The sequence below is a fragment of the Phocoena sinus genome, chromosome 14 (assembly GCF_008692025.1).
Source record: "Phocoena sinus isolate mPhoSin1 chromosome 14, mPhoSin1.pri, whole genome shotgun sequence".
In the NCBI taxonomy this organism is placed as follows: Eukaryota; Metazoa; Chordata; class Mammalia; order Artiodactyla; family Phocoenidae; genus Phocoena; species Phocoena sinus.
Window position 1 is genome coordinate 80,966,263 of NC_045776.1, and position 14,008 is coordinate 80,980,270.

Here is a 14,008-nt window from a genome sequence, read left to right on the forward strand (position 1 = left end):
GACAGAAAGAAGACAGACACCAGCGGGGCGGAAATGGGCTTCAGGGGAGTTATCAGGTTGGGGCAGGGGGGTGGGGGTGTGGAGCAAGGAGGAATCAAGACCCCTTTTCTAACATGAGTAAAAAGGCCATGTGCCCAGCATGTAAAAAGTTCTATTTTCATTCTAAAGATAGAGCAGGTAGTATTGGCAAGGTGCTTACTAGTGGGGATTTTGGGACAGACAGAAACTGTTTTTTTTTACATCTTTACTGGAGTATAATTGCTTTACAATGGCGTGTTAGTTTCTGCTTTATAACAAAGTGAATCAGTTATACATATACATATGTTCCCATATCTCTTCCCACTTGCGTCTCCCTCCCTCCCACCCTCCCTATCCCACCCCTCTAGGTGGTCACAAAGCACCGAGCTGATCTCCCTGTGCTATGCGGCTGCTTCCCACTAGCTATCTATTTTACGTTTGGTAGTGTATATATGTCCATGCCACTCTCTCCCTTTGTCCCAGCTTACCCTTCTCCCTCCCCATATCCTCAAGTCCATTCTCTAGTAGGTCTGTGTCTTTATTCCTGTTTTACCCCTAGGTTCTTCATGACATTTTTTTTTCTTAAATTCCATATATATGTGTTAGCATACGGTATTTGTCTTTCTCTTTCTGACTTACTTCACTCTGTATGACAGACTCTAGGTCCATCCACCTTATTACAAATAGCTCAATTTCGTTCCTTGTTATGGCTGAGTAATATTCCATTGTATATATGGACGTTCCTTAAAAAACTACAAATAGAACTACCATATGACCCAGCAATCCCACTACTGGGCATATACCCTGAGAAAACCATAATTCAAAAAGAGTCATGTACCCCAATGTTCATTGCAGCTCTATTTACAATAGCCCGGAGATGGAAACAACCTAAGTGTCCATCATCGGATGAACGGATACAGAAACTAGTTTTAAATTCACCAACAGAGTGACATTAGGCAAGTCAATAAACCTCTCTGAACCTCCATTCCTTTCCTTAAAATAAATATTTTCAGTGGTTGTGAGGATTACATGGGGGGTGCACACATAAAGCATTTCCACAGCACTCTGCTGGGCACCCGGGAAACAACGAGTCAAGGGAAGGGCTCTGTTTGGCTGTTACTGGAAATCTAAAGAGATTTGTAACGTCTAAGTTGGTGGCAGGATCTTTGTTGGATCCCAGGTCACCTGTTTCAGCCGTTGCTTCTCAGATTGGGTGACACGAGAACCTCCTGGAGTGCTTGACAAAATGCAGAGTCCTGGGCCTCACCTCCAGAGATTCTGATTAGGAAATTGGGACCCAGGAAAGTGCATTCATCAAGTTCAGTATCAGAGTGATGCAGATACTGGGGGTTCATGGACCACACTTGCAGAAACTCTGCTGTAAGTCCTACTACTTTCATAAAATACACAGATACTCCCCACCTCCTACTAGGTGGTGATAAAAAGAGGGCTGACATTTCTACCTCTGTTAGTTGGCAGTGACAGGAATACCAGTCAGACTGGCTGTAGCAAAAAGGGAATTTGTTGACTTGTACAACTGACATGACCAGGGCTCTGAGCACAGCTGGATGCAGGGCCTCAAATGAGGTCAGCAGGATGCAGCCTCCATTTTTCCATCAGATACCTCTGCTCTCCTCTTTGTTGGCCTAACTCCCAGGCAGGCCTTCTCCGCATGATGGCCCACAGATCCAGGCTTACCCATCCTTGCAAATAGCAGTCCCATCAGAGGACTTCTCAGTGAAGAGTTCCAGCCAGAGTCCTCTATGGAACCCCACTGGCATGGTTGGGTCAGCCTCTCTCAAACCACCTGGATTGAAATTAGGGGATGGCTGACATTACCAGAAGGAGGGGGACAGTGCCGAGCAGGGAAACACTAAAGGTAGCCACCACGCTTTCTAAGGGAGAAGTCTGACTAGAAATACGCCCAAATACAATGAGCTGTCTCACAGGTAATGAGCTCCCCATTGCTGGAGATGGTCCACCTGTGACCAGGGTGCACTTTATAAGATGCTACCCCGAGAAATGATTTTCTTTCCTCTAGACCTCGGTTCTTAACAATGTCCTTCTTTCCCCTTTTCCCAACTGAGAAGACCCAGCTTAAATACCACTTCCCCTGAGAGGCCTCCTCCCTGCAGCTGCCCTGTGACTCTGCTTTCCTCTGACTAACCACAGCTCCCATGGACAGTGAGTTCACGTCCTGCCTTGCCACCCATGGCTGGGTGACCTTGGACAAGTGACTTCACATGTCTGAGCCTTGTTTTTCTCATCTGTAGAATTACTGGCCGTTTCCCAAAGATCTCTCTCCACTTCTTCAACAACCATAGACTTTTTAGCTGGGCACAAGGTGCCCTGAATAAAGACTGCAGTTCCCATGTTCCCTTGCAGCTGGGTGTCCTGGGACCAAGGGCTCCCCATGGGGTGGGAGCAGTGCTGTGAAGCCGCTCTGAAGAGATGGCTGGCATACACCCATCTAGTGTCCTTTTCTTGTTTATCCCCCGTCCTCCTGCCTGAAGCGCAGGTGCTGCCATCTTTGACCATGACGATGAAGGCCCTAGGAATGTGGAGCAGCGAGCTGGAAGGTGCTTTGTGGAGCGGAGGCACCTCCAGCCTTTGGCACAAGAAATAACTTCTGACTTGTTTAAGCCACTGATACTTCGGACTTTCTCTGACAGCAGGACCTAATCCTAACTCATCAGAGTTCCTGCCTCACAGGGTTGTTGCAAAGATTAAACGAGATGTGTTGAATGTGCCCACACAGTGCCTGACATGCAGTAGGCATGCACTCAATGCAGGTGGCTGTTATTTTCTCCCAGTTACCATGCTCCCTGCCCTTGTTCTGCCACACATTCCAGGGGGATGTTTACAGCTCCACCTCCCACACTGAGGACACTGTACCTTAACAGCAGGAACTTCTCCTATCTCTCTCTCCCTCAGCTCCTGGCCTGGGTTCCTTGGATGCAAATGAGAGAGACCAGCTCAGGCAGACAGAAACAAACAGGGAGTTTATCGGAAGGCAGTGAGACACCCACATGGAGGAAGGGAAGGCTGGAGACCCAGGCTTGGCACAGACAGGCACCAACAACCCCAGAACTTCTCCACTGCAGACCCCGCCCTGATGTGAGCTGTCTGTCTCTTTCCCATTGGCTCCATTTGGGTCACGTACCCACCTCTCAGTTACAAGAGGGGGACACCTTGAACAGTTCCATCAGACTGGACCCAACAGGTGAGTCAGTTCCCTTAACAGGAATGGGTGCTAAGCGGCAGCCAAAACCCAACAAGTGTCCAAGTGCAGACAAGCGCCGGATGTTCTTGGCAATAAGTAACAGAAATCCTCACCCAAACAATAGTGAAACGTGTCATCTCTCAAAAGCAGAATTATGCAGGTGGCTGTGGGCTGAGTAGATTGGTGACTCGGCAGCATCATCGGGGGCCTGGGTGCTTTCCACCCCTCACTCTGCCCTCCTCAAGTGGGGAGCAGGAGTGCAGTCCAGGCATTAGGTCCAGACCTGGACCAGAGGAAGGAGAAAGGCAGCAGGCTCCTGCGATGCTCCTGGAAAGAGCAAGCTTCCCCTCAGGTCTCACTGGCCAGAGCATTGGGTCATATGCCCTTTCCTGAAACAGATACTGGCAAGGAGGGATGGCATCACCCAGATTGGTCTAGACTGATCTCCTGGGTGGAGAGAAGTTGGGGAGTCAGTCTACCTTTGGACTAACGTGGGACCCATCCATCTGGTTGGACCTTCTCCAGCTGGCCAGGAGGGCCGAACCACATGGGCAAGAGTAGTTTCCATGAGTAACCAGCAGGTGGAACAAAGCGATGCTGCTAAATCTTTTAGTTTGAGGTTCTGCTCACCACAGTGAGAGTCAGAAAGTATTTATAGTGCCTTCTGTCCTCTTCTTCCCAGTGTAAAAGTCTCACCCACTTCGACAGGAAAGGTTCCAGAGAACTGGAGAACCTGACCCCTGAACACTGGCACCCACTGCTCCTGGCACAGGTCGGGGAGAAGTCCACTGAGAATCCTATGTTTGGGGCACTGTTCGTGCTCCACCTCTGCCTCTTACTAGCTGTGTGGCCTTGTAACTCACAGTCTTCTCTGTGAAGATGCTTAGCACATCTTCTCCTGACATACAGTAAGAGCTGAATAAACGCAGCTTCCTACATTCCAGGTTCCGTGCTAGGCCAGGGGGACTCCGGCGTGGGCTCTACCAGCCCTCCCACTTCTGCCCTGTTTCTCTGCTCCTTTTCATGAGCGCTCATTCTTCCTTGAGTGGTTTCTCAAGTGCCTTCCCTCCACTTCCCTCCCTCTCTGCACTCTTCAGCCCACTCCTATAAGCATCTGACACCATTCACTCCTCCATCCTCCACACACTCTCCTTTTGGTCCCCAGGATCCTACACGCTCTGGGTTTTTCCTTCTACCTCCCAGTTACTCTGTCTCCCTTGCAGCCTCTTCCTCACCTGATCCATCTCTAGCTCAGTCCTGGGCCACTTTGTCTCCACTCGGGAGGGGGAAATCTCAACCTCGTCCGTGGTTTTCAACACCAGCTGTGTGCCCATGACCCCCTAAAAGGAAAACTCCATGTTTTGCTCTCTACTCAGTACTTTCATTTCAACAAGTGTGTGGGGTTTGCACACCAAGCAATTCTGACACTAACTGCCTGGAGTTAGCACAGACCCCACAGGTTAAGGGCCCAGCCCCTGCCTGGAGTTAGCACAGACCCCACAGGTTAAGGGCCCAGCCCCATACACCTTCCCCTCTCTCGCCCTCCACCCTTCAGACAACAGTTGCAAGTCCAGGTTGTCACCTGTGCTTCTTACCACCTATAAATCAGAGGTTCCTCTGATCCCCTCCTCAATCAATAATTTGCTAGAATGGCTCATAGGACTCTAGAAAATGGTTTACTCCAAATTAGGGTTTACCATAAATGGATACAACTCAGGAACAGCCAGATGGAAGAGGTGCATAGGGCAAGGTATTGGATGATGGAACACACAGCTTCCATGCCCTCTCCAGGCACACCACTGTCCCAGCACCTCCACAGGTTCACCAACCTTAGAGCTCTTCGAACCCTTTCAGTTAGGATTTTTAATTGAGGCTTCATTATGTCGGGTGTAATTGACAATCATTGGTCTCCTTGCCAGTATGTAGACCAATCTGGATGATGCCATCCTTCCTTGCCAGTGATTAAGTCAGCCTCCAGCCCCTCTCCCCTCCCCAAGAGAGGTGGGGGACTAAAAGTTCCAACCATCTAACCCCTTAGCTGGTTCCCCTGGCAACCAGCCCCCCATCCTTGGGGGCTTTCCAAAGTCACTTCATTAATGTAAACTCAGGTGTGGTTCAAAAGGGCTCATTTTGAATAGCAAGAGATGCTCCTTTAACCTTAATTACTAGAGCATCTCAGGAGCTGGGGGCAAAACCAAATAAAAGACGCTCCTGGGACTTCCCTGGTGGTCCAGTGGTTGATTCCGCACTTCCACTGCAGGGGGCACAGGTTGGATCCCAGGTCGGGGAAGTTCCATGTGCCACGCGGTGTGGCCAAGAAGAAAAAAAAAATTTTTTTTTAAAGAAAGGAAAGATGCTCCTATTACTCTTATCACTTAGGAAATTACAAGAGTTTTAGGAGCTCTGGCCAGGAGCCCAGGGACAAAAACCGGAATGTATAGTTCTTCTATCACAAAATCACACCCTAAATCTCTGACTCAAATCCTACTGGCCTCATGACACTGCCACTTAAACAATTCAAACCAAACATTATCAAAACCAACTAGGACGTCCCTCTACCTGTTCCCCTCCCAGCCTTCTCCATCTCAGTGATGGCACCACTGTGCACTCAGGGGCTCCAGCCTCTTCCTCACCCTCCATGTCCAATCCCTCAGTTTCTCATCTGTTCAATATATCCCAAATGGATCCTGAACCCATGCCCTTTTTCCTTCCCTCTTCTCAACATTCTAGTTCAAGCCATCATTATCTCTCACCTCTACTTCCTTTTTTTGCCTTCTCTATAATCCAGTCCCCACCCAGCAAGCAGAGTTACCTTTGTAAAATCAAACTATGTCAGTGGATGAAAGGGTAAACAAAATGTGGTCTGTCCATACAGTGGAATAGTCAGCCATAAAAAGGAAGGAAGTAGTGACATGTGCTACAACATGGATGAACCTCAAAAACATGCTGAGTGAAATAAGCCAGACACAAAAGACCACATATTATATGATTCCGTTTATATGAAATGTCTGAAATAGGCAAATCCATGGAGACAGGAAGCAGATCAGTGGGTACTTTAGGGCTGGAGGTAGGCAGGAATGGGGAGTAACTGCTTAATGGGTACAGGGTTTCTTTTTGAGATGATGAAAAAGTTCTTAAATTGAATAGTGGTGAAGCTTGCACAACATTATAAATATACTAAATGCTACTGATTGTACACTTTCTAATGGTTAAAATATTACGTATATTTAACTACAATAAAAAAAATACATATATCAAACTGTGACTCTCCCCCTGCTTAGAACTGGCATGGCTTCTTGTACTTTGAACTGCAGCCTTCCCTTTGGCCCCTGCCTTCCTCTCTGACCTTACTTCTCACCACTGTCTTTCCCTCCTACCATGTTTCAGTAATTCTGGCCACCTTTGGTTTCTCAGGAGGCCAAGCTCATGCTCACCTCAGGCCCTTTGCACAAACTGTTCCCTCCACTTAGAAGGTTTTCCCCTCTCTTTATGGTCAGCTCTATATGAGCTTTCAGTATTAATTTAAACGTCACAGAGAGGACTTTCCCAACTGTCCTACCTTGGTGGGGCCTCATCTCTATCCCCACCACTATTATTCTTTGTGTCTTCCTCTAAGGAGTAAGTTTGATGAGAGGAGGTGGAACCTGTCTCATTCACCTCTGTATTCTGTGTCTAGCACATAGCTGACACTCAGAAATTATTTACTAAATTAATGAAAGATCACCCAGCTAGCAAGGGAAGGGATGGAGGCAGGATTTAAACCCAAGTCTCTTGGATGCTAACTCCTATATTCTTACTACCCTTTCATATGATTCTGAACTATGAAGCAGAAGTTCAAGCCAAGTATCAGAGAAGGGGGTCAAAGATAGTCATGACCTTTTAATGTAGCTACATTATCTTATGTAGGTACCCACACCTATCATACATAGGTATCCTTGTGTGGCTGTCACTGGTATAGATGAATCATACCTGCTGGAAAAGGAATCTCTTGACCCAGGCAGTAGATGTAACTCTGAGAAATCCAAATATCCCTTGCCCCCGGCCCTGGCTGAGATCGCATCGACTTCTCTCTCCTCCTTTCCATTTTCGTACATTCTCCTAGAGCCTGGCTTTTCCTCGAGGAAGGGAAGTGGTCAACTGTGAAGGAACCAAAACCAGCAGAGATAGCCCTCTCTCTTCCTCCTGGGTAAAACCAGAACTGTCACTGTTTTGGCTCTTCAGGGGCGCAAGCAGCCTAGACCCAAAGCTTAGAGCTTCCCAAAATGCTCCATGAACATCAAAAGGCAGGACACCCAGAAAGCTGCTGGGACAATGACTGACACATACTTGAGCAAGCTGGGCTTACTGCTTGATAAGAAATGTGAAGGATGGGGGGTGCGGCAGGGACTCCCTTGTGAAAGAGAACTGTGTCAGCATCGCCCAAACCAGAAAACACGACCTTCATTTAAAGCAGGAGTTTTGGGCTTCCCTGGTGGCGCAGTGGTTGAGAGTCCGCCTGCCGACGCAGGGGACACGGGTTCGTGCCCCGGTCCAGGAGGATCCCATTATGCTGCGGAGCGGCTAGGCCCGTGAGCCACGGCCGCTGAGCCTGCGCGTCCGGAGCCTGTGCTCCACAACGGGAGAGGCCACAACAGTGAGAGGCCCGGGTACAGCAAAAAAAAAAAAAAAAAAAAAAAGCAGGAGTTTCTAATCTCTTTTGTAACATGGGTCCTCCTCTCCAGTGCATAAAAGAAAACGCATCATTTTACAAAGGACCCCAGTTATCTTGAAATGCAGTTATTTTTCTAATTGTGATAAAGTAATATATGAAATTCTTTGTTAACACATTAAACTATAAGAACTAGTTTAATAACTACTGTAATTTTGAGTGAGTGTAAGTTATATTTTGAGATATCTATAAATACTATATTGTAACGTGGAAACATCTGTGATTTTGACTGACTACAAAATCATGGGTGCTGCTAAAACAACTGTGGTTTGTTACCTACATTCATAACTGAAGGAAGTACTAAATTTAAGTTAGAGGTTAATGCAAATTAAGATGTAATTTTTTTCCCATCCAAGTTTATGGACCTCTTGGATTCTTTCTGTGGACCGCAGGTGACTCTGCCATAAGGACTGTTCACCTCACCTCAACTACTTAAATAGGAGCTCTCTGAGAACAGAGGTGCTCCTTCATCTCATATTAAGTATCTAGAAAAGGCCTGCCACACAGTTGGTATCCAGTGCCAGTCTGTTGAGTCCATTGGATTTTCTAGGTAGACAATCACATTGATTGCAAATATTAGCTTTTCTCTCTTCAATCTTTGTACCTCATGTTTCTTGTCCTATTGCATTAGCTGGGATCTTCAGTACAATGCTGAAGAGAAACAGTGATGGTGGGCACCCTTACTGTATTTTGCTCAGTACTCATTTGTTAATTTATGCTGTTGCATAATTACATAATGGAATGTAAAGCACCTGCTGTGCCAGACTCTCTGCTAAAGATGTTAACACAACTGAGACGTTTTCCTGTCCACTGAGAAGACTAAGTAGTACAGGGGTTCCAGTGAAGACAGCAGTATTGAGAACATTACCAAATTCTCCAGACTTGCTGACCAGCTCCCTCAGGATCCTGATTCGTAAAATTGTATGGAAATAGGTCCCTGCTGGTGGCCCCAGCCTCCAGGGCATAAGTAAGGTTGGCAGCTGCAGGCTTTCCCGGGAACACTGCAGTGTAGGTCAGCGATGAAGCGCATGGGAAGAATAATGAGTGGTGCCTCCAGCAGGGGTCAGCCAGAAGGTCAGGCCAGGGGCAGTGTTTGAGCCTTTCCTTGGTAGGGCCTGTTGAGATCACCGGCTGTCTGTACTAAGCTTAAAACTACAGGCAGGACTAGTTGTTAAAACGAACAGAAAGGGCTTCCCTGGTGGCACAGTGGTTGAGAGTCCGCCTGCCGATACAGGGGACACGGGTTCGTGCCCCGGTCTGGGAAGATCCCACATGCCACGGAGTGGCTGGGCCCGTGAGCCATGGCCGCTGAGCCTGTGCGTCCGGAGCCTGTGCTCCACAACAGGAGAGGCCACAACAGTGAGAGGCCCGCGCACTGAAAAAAAAAAAAAAAAAACCAACAGAAAGAGGATTGCAGTGGGAGTTAGGTGAAGGAATACCTGAACCTGTTCCCTCACTCTCTTCCCTACCCCAGCCCTCAGGGAGTGAACGCAGGGGAGGGCTGGGAAGAACAGTCCACACTCCTCTACTCTGTTGAGCTGGCCCTGGGGGCGGGAAGGGAGTTTCTAATAAAATATAAAGTGGAAGTTTAGAATGGACCAGACTACGCCTTAGGGACCAGAATGGGACTGTTGTAATAACAAAATGTGACTGGGGAGTCAGACCAGACATGTTTTAAGAAAGCCCCCTACCCAGCAGGAGGCAGGAGGCAGGACTGGGAGGAGCGGACTCAATAGAAGCTAATGGAGACAGTATCTCTGTGACAGGCAGAATGCTGGGCCCCTGGAGATATTCAAGTCTGAATCCTCAGAACCTATGAATATGCTACCTTACATGGCAAAAGGACATTGTACTTGTGATTAGGTCAAGGATCTTGAGATGGGGAGATTAGCCTGGATTGTTCAGGTGGGCCCAATATAATCACAAGGGTCCTTTTAAAAGAGGGAGAGAGGGGCTTCCCTTGTGGTGCAGTGGTTAAGAATCCACCTGCCAATTCAGGGGACACGGGTTCAAGCCCTGGTCCAGGAAGTTCCCACGTGCCGCAGAGCAACTAAGCCCGTGCGCCACAACTACTGAGCCTGCACTCTAGAGTCCACGAGCTACAGCTGCTGAGCCCGTGTGCCACACTACTGAAGCCCATGCACCTAGAGCCCATGATCCACAAGAGAAGCCACCGCAATGAGAGGCCCACACATCACAATGCAGAGTGACCCCCGCTCACCGCAACTAGAGAAAGCCCACGCACACCAACAAAGACCCAGTGCAACCACATGTAAATAATAAATAAATTTTTTAAAAATCATATAAAAGAGGGAGGGAAAAGGGTCAGATCTAGAGAAGGAGACTTAACGATGAAAGCAGAGGTCAGAATGATTAGCCAGGAGCCAAGGGATGCAAACAACCTCTCGAAGCTGGAAAAGGCAAGGAATGGATTCCCCCCTCGGGTCTCCAGAAGGGACACAGCCAAGCCAACACCTTGATTTTAGCTCTTTGAGACCTCCCCCCTGGACTTCTGACCTCCAGTGCTTTGTTGTTTTAAGTGTTATTTTTGTGCTGTGTTAGGCGACTAGGTTTGTGGTAACTTGGTACAGCAGCCACAGAAAACTAGTATGGCTCCCCCTCCGCCCCGCCCACGCCCCCGCCCCCGCCCCCGCCCGCCAGCCTAACCAGAAGAAGCAGGGAGGTGTATAGAAGATGGATGGCTTCTGCCCTTGGAAGTTTGGGACAAGTGGTATTTTGGGGAAGATGGAAGCTAACGGAAGAACTGAGACCAGAGCGAACAGTAACAGAAATAAGGTATGGACAGAGCGCTGGAGAAGCCTGGGTGAGGGAGGGCCTGCAGGGGAGGGATGGTAAAGCTGGGGAAGGGGAGCCCTAGTCGGCCTGAGCAAGGGTGTGCTCTGCCTCGAGGCTGGAAGGCTCCTCCCTCGTGCCAATACCAGCCCAGCTGCAGGGCACCTCCTCTTCACCTCCAGCCTCACCTCCCCCCCCCCAACCCAGGGGCGTCCTGACAGCTTCGAGGTTGGCCACCCCCTTAGGGCATTCTGCCCACCCTCCAACCCCTGCCTGCAGATACTGTGCAGGGGACACTCAGGGCCCCCCTTAAGTAACCAGGAGTTGGCAGGGGGTAGGGGGGGCGAACAGGAGCCAGCCCTGCTTCCCTGAGTGTGTGTGGTGGGGAGGCTGGTGGACCCGCTGCCAATACATCCCGTTGGAGGAAGGAAGTGGTTCCCTCCTCCCACCCCTTCCCTTAGGGTCGCCTGGGCCAGGATTCTCATGATTCGTGATTGGCTCCCACGGGCGGGACCTTTGTCCATCTGCGGGATTGCAGGAGGCCCAGGTCAGGCTCGGGCCTGCGGAGCGAGGGGGCCTGGTGGGGGGAAGCCAGAGAACAACCGGGAGACCGACAGACAGGCAAGAACGAAGGCAACGGGACAGACGCGGGCCAGAGCCCGAGACCAGCAGCTGACTGAGTTTAGAGGGCGGGGGGGGGGGGGGGGCGGGGCGGGGGGGGAGGGGGGTCGGGGCGTGGGGGAGGGGCGGCTGGGCAGGCGCCGAGCTCGCAGTTGCTGCGGTGGCCGCCGGCGGGCCGGGCGCAGGGTAAGTGCTCCAGGGCCGGCCCGGGGCGCGCTGCCCTTCTCCGAGCTCTCCCAGCCCGAGTCTGCCAGGGACCCCCGCGGGATCCCAGGAGGCCCGGGTTTGCCGTGAGTTCTAGCGTTTCCCAGCTTGGGGGAACGCGGGCAGGCAGTGATAACTCAGGGATCCCTGCCTGGCCCACGGATTCTAGAATCCAGTGGAGAGGAGGACAGGAGACAGCACGCACATCTCCCCTTGAAAACGGAAGTGTTGAAGAACTACCCTTTTGTATGGAGTGCTTACATGGGCCAGGTGCCTTCACTTCATCTCGTGCCTCGTAGCAGCAGCAGCAACAGGTGAGGTAGGTACCATCCTTGTCTCCCTCTTCCAGGTGAAGACACCAAGACTCAAAGAGGCCAAGCCACTCGCCAGGGGTCACACAGCCAAAAGAGGCAGAGCCAGAACTCACCCAGGTCGGTGTGAACCCCTAAGTCCTCTTACTCATCATGCCTGCCCCACCCTGTCCTGCACCCCTAGGGAGACGGCAGGGAGAAACCAGTGCTGGGAACGGGAGGAGGCCGAGATGAGCCAGCCTGCTCATCCCTGCAGGAAGAACCTCCACAGCAACAAATCCTTCGCCTGGGTAGGGGATGCCAAGGAGTAAGAACAGTGGGTTGGGGCCAGGTTAAACTCCAGGACAAAGAGGAGAGGGCGGTGCAGCCCCTGTCCAGGAACTCCTGGGCCTGTACCAGCACTCCCGCTGGGCACAGGGGGGCTCTTGCAGGCTTAGCCATGGGACTTCAGTTCTCCGTGCCTCAATTTCCTTGTCTGTTTCCTTTGCTTATCCGTAACCTCGGGGTTAAGCATGCTTTGTGCCTCAGAGGATTGCCGAGAAGATTAAATGAGATGGTTGGTGTGAAGGCCTAGCCTAGTGCGTGACTCAAGCCGTGCCCCCTCCACCATCCCCACTCATCTGAAAGCACTTCTCTGTCCTTCACCCTCAAGTCAGAGCTATCTGAGATCTGCAGTATTTCCTACAGCCCCGCCAGCAGCTGGAAGTTTCTTGAGTAAGACCAAGGCTGGGGGCTGCAACTCCTCCCTCTCTGACTCCGAAGGAAAGGCTGGTAGGGGCGGGTTTTGAAAATCTTTGGGGTGAGGCTTGCACAATTCCAGGACTGCCCTCCCCTACCACCAGTTTTGCAAGAAGGAGGAAGCCTAGCATATTCTTGCTCCAAAACCTGCTCCTCTCTTTGTCCCCGACATCTAGGCCAGCAGCAAGTGCTACTTCTCAGCATATTCTGAATCTGGTCACTCCTCTGCATCCCCACCGTGACCCCCAGATCCTCAACACTGTCTACTGAACTCTCTGCACAGTCAGGCCCTGATTGATTCCTGACTCTTCTCATGCCCCCATCCTCACTCCACTGCCTGCTCACTGCAGCCATACTGGCCTCCTCCTCCTTTCTTGGACATACTAAATTCTCTGCTCTCTCAGGGTCTGTGCACATGCCCTTCCTTCTCCCAGGAATTCTCTTTCTTGCCGTCTTCTTGTGATGCACCTCCTTGCAATTCAGAGACGACCGTAAAAGTCACCTACTCAGAAGCCTTACCTCACCACCCCAAGCTGCAGGAGCCACTCTTGCCTGCCCTTTATTGCATTACCGTTTTTCTTTCCGGAGCTTAGCCCTGGGTGATGTTACCTTGCTTATGTGTTTCCTGGCTAAAATGTCAGCCTACCAGGGCCCAGACCTTTTTCTTGTCTCTTCACTTTGGATTCCCCAGAACCCAGTGCCATGCCCTTGCACAGAGTAAAAGTTCTGAAAACTGATAAAAGTTCTGCAGGCAGTGTGTGCAACCATCAGAGTTCTACTTCTCATTGCTTAATAGCCTTCTTTCTACATTTCTACATAGACCTCAGAATTGTCATTCCTCCCACTGCCTTCCTCAGCTTTTCCCTACAGTGGGGCTTATAGGCTGTTTCCAGGTTCTAACCCTAATATCCAACTTTGCTTTAAACACTGTGGTACAAATTGCACTTTTTTTTTTTTTTTGCTTTCAAATGATTTTTGAGTTACAGTTTCCAAACTGATGTGTTCAAGTCAAGGGTATGATCATCCTGAAGGCATATACCACTTATTACCAGGTGACTATTTAGAAAAATTATCCCCAGCAACGTGTGCAAGTTTTCCTACAGCCCCGCAAGCATTGGGTTTTTTCATTTTTTGTTTTGTCTAGTTTAATGGGGAGGTTAGGGCAGGTTTAAATTTTCCATTGCTTGGATTAGTGAATCTGGGTGTTTCTCTCTGCATGCGCTAGTTCCGTTTCCTGTCCTATGGAGGAAGGAAATCTCCAGGGCACCTTAATTTTTCCCTTCACCTTCACTTTTGGTGGTGGTTCCACTTGAGCCCACCTCGTGAGAGCAGGGTGAGGGCCCCCAGGGGCTGGAACAGGAACACAGCCAGGTGAACTCTGCTGGTTGCAGA

General features: G+C 50.0%; 1 protein-coding gene across 5 annotated transcripts in view; it reads left to right on the top strand.

Annotated features, from left to right (window-relative positions):
- Window positions 1-11,266: 11,266 nt before the first annotated feature.
- Window positions 11,267-14,008, top strand: part of HVCN1 (hydrogen voltage gated channel 1) — a 30,139-nt gene continuing 27,397 nt past the window's right edge. The window contains exons 1-2 of one of the 5 annotated variants that reach the window (XM_032602539.1): window positions 11,267-11,363; window positions 11,917-11,998. Coding sequence is in view for 1 of the 5 variants with exons in the window: in XM_032602535.1 (XP_032458426.1) it covers window positions 11,829-11,881 (53 nt within the window). In the remaining 4 variants the exon portion in view is untranslated. Of the gene's footprint in view, window positions 11,364-11,508; window positions 11,887-11,916; window positions 11,999-14,008 lie in introns of those variants that run through there. The other 4 variants (XM_032602534.1, XM_032602537.1, XM_032602535.1 and 1 more) reach the window with 4 other exon arrangements.